Raw genomic sequence first — 7743 nt, forward strand, 5'->3', positions numbered from 1 at the left:
CCACTTGTCTATTGCTAATCTGTCTGGTTCCCTAATTGTTTCGGTCTGCTATAGAAGTAATTTTGCTAGGGGTAAGTTAATTAGGGTAGTGGGATATAATTGGTTAGAGAATTATGTTACAATATGTTAGGATGGGTTAGGTAAATTTCAGTAGAATGATTGGTTAAGGTACAGCTGAGAATATTACTATATAAATTAGAGGCAAACAGGAAGTAAATTGGGATTTGAAAATAAGGACAAAGGAACTTGGATTTAAGCTTGCTGGAAGTTCACCCCAACAAACATTGAATTGTTTGCACCTTCGGACTTCGGGTAGAGTTGCTCTCTGTTCACACGAGAAGGACCAGGGAAGCGGGAGAGAGAAGGAATAAGCTGTCTAAGTACGGAAATGTCTCCTCACTGGTCGCTTGGGAGAGGATGCCCAGGATAGAGTGGCTGGTTCAGCATCTGTGCACACAGCCTGGGACCCAGGAACGGTGTAACCGACCTCCTGGAGGGGAGCAGTCACGTGACTGACCTCTCTGGGACAGAGAAAGGGGGTGACAGAGGATACCCCGATCCAGGTCTTCAGGCTGCTGCTCCTGATAGGCTTTTGGAGAGTAACTGTGTCTCTGTAAACCACGGTGCAGCTCCCATGCCTGTGACAGCCAAGGAGTCGGGTGCAGGAAGTTTCGAGGCGGTGGTTGTCTGTGGGAATGCAAGTGACCCAGCTGGCAGAGGGGAGAAGGGCTTCCCCCGGGCTGGTAAGACACAGGAAGCAGCTGAGGGAGAGATGCCAGGAGAAGGCACCTCTGACCAAAGAGATCACAGCCCTCTAGGGAGAGGAGCCAGCACTGGGTCCTTCCCCGCCCGTCCCCAAGAGGGGAGCTGGAATATGTGCCTATGCATCACCCTGCGGTTGAGAGACAGCTCCGCAGAGGGTTGGCCAACATGCAGAGTCCCCTGACCTCCTTCCCACACTACACCCTGGAGCACCACAGCCCCATGGAGAGGATCGGCTGGAGAACCCACACTGAAGGGAACGGAACACACGCTGAGGTCCATGGAGGCGTTCAAAGGCACGATGGGTATTGAGCAAACCACACCGTCCAAACAGAAGGCACGATCTGACCAAGATTCTAGCGAAGACTGACCTGTGATCAAGAGTTTAGTTAACGCGGCTACACAGATGTTCTCTAGCCGCCCAGGGAAGACACACTTACTAACTGGTGAGATCACTGGAGAGGAGCCACAACGTGTTCACAGACTTTGCAAGGGCGTCTGTGGGTAACACCACAATGTTTAGCGATGCTTGGGAGTTGTACGGTCAGACCCTAAAGTGGACCTTGGGCCCACAGCTGCTGCATTAGTCAGTGATTCACACTCCTGCAGAGGGCGGAGGTGTGACACTCTGTACCTTAAAACACCAGGCTGGGAACCCACTCTGGGTTCATCACTGTGATGTGAGGATGCCAGGGGTGGTACAAAGCCTGTCTTGTGAAGGATGGTTTGAAAAGTCTTGATCTGTGGCACATTAGCACCCGGTTGGGTTGTGTGAGCTGTCCCTGGGTGGGGAGTTAGGAAGTTTTTCTCCGTGTGTGTGTGTGTGTGTGTGACTGAAATATGTTGTGAGGTTGGGAACCCCCACAACCAGCCTTTCAGTACCGACAAAAGAGCCCCTGTCTCTGGCCAGACGGGTGTTGACGGCCCCTCAACAGGAATCTGCTCTTGCAGGGACTCCCTGGAGAGGTCATGGACCCAACGGGGGCTGCTCAAGCCCAAGTCCCAGCCAGGATCTTTCTAGCAGCTGGAAGAAAGTATAAAGGAGGGATGGAGACATCACCACTTGGCCTCTCTCCTTCCCCATCTCAACCCCTGGAAGATGGGCTGGAAGACATGGACTTTGAACTGGGGAGACTGGTCCCAGGCAGGAAGGGAATCCAGCCGGCATATTGACAACTGTGAGCTGCCCGGACCATCCTCTAGGGTGGGAGACGACTTGAGTGAAATCTTGCTTAGTCTGTGGCATTTAGACGTCGAGTTTATTCTTACGTAACCGAGTCTGAGCTCTGCGCCTGCGCCGTCCCATCACTTAAAAACCTGTCTTCCTGTCGTGACTAAACCTGTTTGATGTTTTACCTAGAACAGTGGTTTGGGGTTGAAACACTCAGGAGAATCTCAGCTCCGGTTACAAAGGCTGGTGCACGTCCCCTTTCCTCTGAGGAAGTGGCGAACTCAGGGAGCTGAGCTCAGTGTCAGGTGGAATATTTCTGGGGGGCAAGGCTGGGGGGATTTGGCTGGTGCCTTTGTGTGTGATCCGTGAGTGGCTCTGGGAGCGTTCATGCAATCGAGCTGGGTGTGGGGCTCCACATGCAGCCGGCTGAGTGATCGCAGCGCCCGGAGGGGTTTGCTGCGTGTCACTGGCATGGCATTGTGAGAGACCGCCCAGGCTGGAGAGTTAGCGGTACCCCAGTTCCAGGCTGCACCCTGGGGATCCCATCATGGGCGGGGCGCTATGGGTGCTCATATGCAGGGCAGGTTGGGAGCTATGGGGTGCAGTGGAGGAGGCTGGGGGGGCTATAGGGGTCAGGCTATGAGGGTTATGGGGTGCAGCGTTACAGTGTGGGGCAGGCTGTGTGGTCATATGGGTCAGGTTGGAGATACAGGGGGGTTGAGGTATAATGTGGGGGTCACCCCCCCTCACCAATGAAGAAGACGATCTTGCTGTCGTTACTCCGCTCATAGACGGCATCGATTCTCTCAAAATCCAGGGGGAGCCCCATCCAGAAGCGTTGGGTCTGCGCTGGCTCCAGGGAAACCAGGTTACGGGCTGGCTGCATCCTCCAGAAATGCTTCTCTGTCAGGGAGGGAGGACCCAGACATTGGGGGGGCAGAAATGAGCCCCCCCAACCCTCCCATTGCCCAAAGGGCTCAGAAAGCAGTGTTAGCATATGGAACTCCACGCTACATGAATTTGGACATTAAAGTGAACTTAGCCTGCGGGACACCCCTCCAGAGCAACCTCCCATTGAGGGGCTGTTATCTTGGCAAACTCTCCCCTCCCCAAGCCTCCTCCAAGAAACAGCACCCCGCCCCCCCCCAAGGGCTGTGGAGAAATTTCCTTAATCTGCAGAACTTCCCCGCACAGGAAATGTACAGTGAGCTGCAAAAATATTAACCACAAATTCGCAGCAACGTTTTTCACTTGCTGCCATGGGAAGGTGGACTGCGACCAACAAAAAACACACACACCTGTAATTAGCCCAACTCCCCATGACGACAAGAAATGTGTCCTAATAATCTGTGCAAAACCTGTGCTGTTAACCAAGAGATCAGCTTGACAGATGCCCAGAAAACAGTGTGAGCCAGTGGGAACCCGAGCCACATCAAATTATTCCCAGATTGCCAAACTATGCACTGCTACCCTGTGGGACTCCCCGCCTCATGAAATTATAGTGAGATTGCTACAAAAATGTGTTGTTACCCCATGGGACTCCATGCTGCATGGGATTATAGTGAGATTGAACTGATTCCCATGCTGCCCCCCGGGGGGTGTGTGTGTGTGGTGGCGTTAACCCACGGGACTCCCCGCCACATGAAATCGGACCACGGCGCAGGGGGGGAAGCAACTCACTCTTGAAGAAGAAAACCTCCCCGCGGATGTTGGCGATGGCGTCAAAATGGGCCTGACAGCGATCGGGGGCCGGTGGGCGGGGCCTGCGGGGACAGACAAACACAAGTGGAGTGTGCTGCATGGCCCCGGCAGGCACCGGCGAAGGAGGGAATGAGTGGGGAGCGATGGGGTGAAGGAGGAGAAGGGATGTGGGGCCAGGGAGCCGATACTCACTGCCAGGTGGGTCTGTGGGGTGGCAGATCGGGGATGCGGGGCTGGGTGGGGATGGGCTGCGCCGGCGGCTCCTCTCCGGGGCGAAGTTGTCTCCTCCCTGGAGCGGGGAGAGAAGGAAGGAGTGAGCGAACGAAGGGGAAAGAACCAGCCAACCAATAAATGGCGGAAGAACAAAGGAAGGAACGAGGCCTGGGAAGAAGGAACGAGAGAAGGAGAAAGGATCAAGAGAGGAGGACGGGGAGGAGGGGATGGAGCAGGGCCTGGGGGGCTGCTCACCATACAGGGTCTGGATGCCCAGGGCATCGTCGGGGGGCAGCTGGTAGAGGTGGGCCGGCCCCACGGGGCCCTGGTAATAGGGCATCATGATGGACTCCTTGGTGGAGGAGTGAGCCAGCCCCAGGGCGTGACCGAACTCGTGAACCGCCACGGCAAAGAGATCTGTGCCGGCACCTGGGGGGCACAGTGAAAGAGAGATACTACCCCCCCCCGGCCGCTGCCTGGCCCACGGTGCCCCCTGCTGCCCCCCCCAGCCGCTGCCTGGCCCACGGTGCCCCCTGCCGCCCCCCACTCACTCCGTGCTGCTACCCACCCAATGGCACCCCCTGCTACCCCCCATACCATTACCTCCCCCCACCACTACCCACCCCATGGTGCCCCCGGCATCCCCTGTCCTGCAGCAGCCCCTGCTGCCCCCCCATCCCCTACACTGCTAAGCCCCCCTTAGCACCCCCTGCCAAGCCCTCTGCTGCTCCCTTCACCACAGCACCCCCTGCTGCCTCCCCATGCCACTCTCTGCCCCACGGGGCCCCCTGCTTCCCCCCACTGCTTCCCCCGCCACTACCTGCCCTGTGGCACCCCCTGCTTCCCCCCCATGCCACTCCCTGCCCCACGGGGCCCCCTGAGCTGCTACCTGCCCCTTGTCCCCCCCCCCCCCGCCAATCCCCCCCACTCCCTGCTGACCCTGCTGCGTGGCCTGGGGGTCGTAGATCCAGGTCTCCTCGTCGTCGAAGTGGGTGTCTCCGGAGATGGGGTACTCCCCGGGGAAGAAGGCGTGGGCCAGGGTGCTGCCCGGCCCGTCGAAGGGGTACCCGTCCTCGTGGAAGGAGCGGCTGAATTCCACCAGGATGTCGGCGTCGGCGCCGGGCGCCTCGCGGAAGGTCAGGGCCGACGCGTTGCCCCAGGCCTGCAGGGCATAGAAGAGCAGGGTGCGGACTTGGTCCCGGGGCAGGCCGGAGGCCTGGGGGTAGGAGCGGACCCTGCCGGGGAAGGGGAAGGAAACGGAGGGAATGAGAAACCGGGGGCAGAAGGCGAGACAGAGGGCGAGAGGCGAACAAGGGAGTGAAGGAGAAAACGGGACGGGAGAGGAGAAAACCGAGAAAAGAACCCAGGCGTCCGGCGCTCACGTCCAGGTCAGCTCCTTCACGGGCCAGACGCTGCCGCTGTGGGCATAACGCTTCCGCCGGCGCATCAGCTCCGAGGTGCCGATGATGTCGGGGAGGGAGCAGCGCGGCTGGTCCATCATCGCCAGGGTCCTGTCGTCTGCAGAGACAGCAGGGATAGAACCCAGGTGTCCGGGCTCCCAGCCCCCCCTGCTCTAACCACCAGACCCCACTCCCCTCCCAGAGCTGGGGAGAGAACCCAGGAGTCCTGGCTCACAGGCCCCGCCCTGCTCTAACCCACCAGCCCCCACTCCCCTCTCAGAGCCAGGGAGAGAACCCAGGCGTCCTGCCACACCTACCCAGAATCCCCGTCTCCTGCAGTCCTGCAAATTTCTGCATCATTCTGACAGCATCTTGCAGCCCCTCCTCGGTCTGGAGTCGGGCCTGCATGGGGTCTGGGGGGGGCAGGTACCCATAGCGGGTCAGCCAGTCCTGGTGGGGGGGAGGGGACGAATAGCAAGGAAAGGGTTAAAAGCTGGAGAGAAGCGGGGAGCTCCCAGCTACTCCAGCCCGGCCTCTCCCAGCAGGGGGCACTGTGGGGAGGGGCACTGTGGGGGCTCTGGCTCCCTGCACCCCCATTTCCTCTGCCTCCCCCCCGCCAGCTTGCTGCTGGGTGGGGGGCGGCGAAGGAAATGGGGCGAGCTACCAGGCCCAGTTGCAATGCACAGGGGGACGGGACCTAGTAGATCCCTTCCCGGGGAGAAGGAGAACTCGGGAACCCAGGAGGTGAGTGGTGCTGGGATCCAATCAATCCCCCCCCCCAAAAAAACCCTGCCCCAAGCGGGGTCCCTTGCACCTGGAGCTGGGATCTCCTAGATCCGTCCCCGGAAGCGGGGTACAGCTGAGAGTCGATGGATCCTCCCACCAGAGACCGTTAGATCCACCCACCGGCACCCGCTGGAGCTCGAATCCACCAGATCCCTCCCAAGGCACACACGAGATGGGAACCCAGTAGATCCTTCCCAAGGCGGGACCGATGGGTCCACACTCTGCCCCGTGCCCGAGGCAGACCCAGGATCGGGGGGCTGTTGGATCCAGTGGATCCCAGCCACGGGAATGAGGGGGCAACGTGACCCCATGGAGATGAGCAAAAGCGGGATTGTGTCAATTCTCCTCACTGGGTCTGGGATCCGTTGGGGGCTTTCCGGGGGGGGCATGCAGGGTACAGGATCAAGTGGATCTTCCCCACAGAGCCAGGCAATAAGCGCTGGGATCCAGTTGATCCTGCCCATGATACAGATTGGATGGAGTCGATCCCCTTGACTATTTGGACACAGAGGGGATCCCACACATGGTGGGTGGAATCAAGTAGATCCCACAAGCAGCCGCCCAGCGGATCACCTAGGGCAGCAAATAAACATGGGACCAGGCAGCTCCTTCTGCGGAGGCAGGTGGAAGCAGGATCGACTGGGATCTACCCCCCGGGGTGCCCCGCAGCTGTGGGATCCAGTCGGTCCTTTCCCGGGTGACTGGCGGAGGCAGACTGGATCCCGAGGGGGATGTGGCTGCTGGGAGCGAGTCACTCCCTGCCCAGGGTCGTGGATTGGATCCTGGGGATCTGGGATCCAGTGGGTCTCTCCCAGGGCGCGGGCGGGGGGAGGAAGCAGCCAGGAGTTAATGGGTTTCTCGCCTCCATTCTCCCGCGCCTGCGGTGAGGAGTAACTCGAAACCCCGGTCGATTCCCAACCCGGAGCATCAGGCAGAGAGACAGGGGCTCCCCTCCTCCACCCTACTTCCCTCCCAGAGAACCCAGGCGTCCTGGCTCCCCTCTGCCACCCTACTGCCCTTCCAGGGGACCCAGGCGTCCTGGCTCCCAGCCCCCCCTGCTCTGACCCATCAGACCCCACTCCCCGCCCAGAGCCAGGGAGAGAACCCAGGAGTCCGGGCACTCACCACTCCCTTGCTGAGGCGCTGGGTGCTGGGCCGGCCGGCCGGGCCGTGGGGCAGGCAGAGCAGGGTCCCCAGCCCGAGCCATAGGGCCGGTAGCCGCAGCATCGTACTGGCCGGGGTGTGTGTGGGGGGGTGTCTCTCTCCACCCCACGGGGCGCTGAGGACCTGATGGTGCCCAGAGAGATTCTCTGCCCTATATACCAGCCCCCCCTCCTGGCTCCTCCCAGCCGCGCCCAGCCTCCATCAATCCACACACAGGAGCCCGGACTCCTGGGTTCCCTCCAAACTCCCCCCAGGCTCGGGAGTTGGGGAATTATCTCAGCAAGTCGCAGAGCCGGCGGGGGGGGGGGGGAATTGGGGGGGCGGGTCTGTTTCTTTCTCTCAGATCCCGACCCCAATTAGCCGCTCTGCCCCCCTGGAGGAAACCCCTCCCCGACCTGCTGCTTTGATCCCACCCCCTTCCTTCCCCACTAATCTCCCTCTATTTCCTCCCGTCACACCCGGCTGCCCCCCACCAGCACCCGGCATGTGGGGTTCACATGGAGGGACCCACAGACCATGACCCTTGAAAGGAAAAGGGGCCCCCTC

General features: G+C 60.1%; 1 protein-coding gene across 2 annotated transcripts in view; it reads right to left on the bottom strand.

Annotated features, from left to right (window-relative positions):
• Positions 1-7508, bottom strand: part of MMP25 (matrix metallopeptidase 25) — an 11456-nt gene extending 3948 nt beyond the window's left edge. The window contains exons 1-8 of one of the 2 annotated variants that reach the window (XM_037898768.2): positions 7159-7507; positions 5565-5697; positions 5230-5365; positions 4787-5082; positions 4103-4276; positions 3827-3923; positions 3614-3696; positions 2684-2836 (exon numbers count right to left, since the gene is read on the bottom strand). In XM_037898768.2, the coding sequence (XP_037754696.1) occupies positions 2684-2836; positions 3614-3696; positions 3827-3923; positions 4103-4276; positions 4787-5082; positions 5230-5365; positions 5565-5697; positions 7159-7260 (1174 nt within the window). In that variant the 5' untranslated portion in view covers positions 7261-7507. Of the gene's footprint in view, positions 1-2683; positions 2837-3613; positions 3697-3826; positions 3924-4102; positions 4277-4786; positions 5083-5229; positions 5366-5564; positions 5698-7158 lie in introns of both variants that reach the window. The other variant, XM_037898769.2, reaches the window with a different exon arrangement.
• Between the last annotated feature and the right edge of the window lie 235 nt (positions 7509-7743).

This window comes from Chelonia mydas, chromosome 6 (genome assembly GCF_015237465.2).
Source record: "Chelonia mydas isolate rCheMyd1 chromosome 6, rCheMyd1.pri.v2, whole genome shotgun sequence".
Taxonomy (NCBI): Eukaryota; Metazoa; Chordata; order Testudines; family Cheloniidae; genus Chelonia; species Chelonia mydas.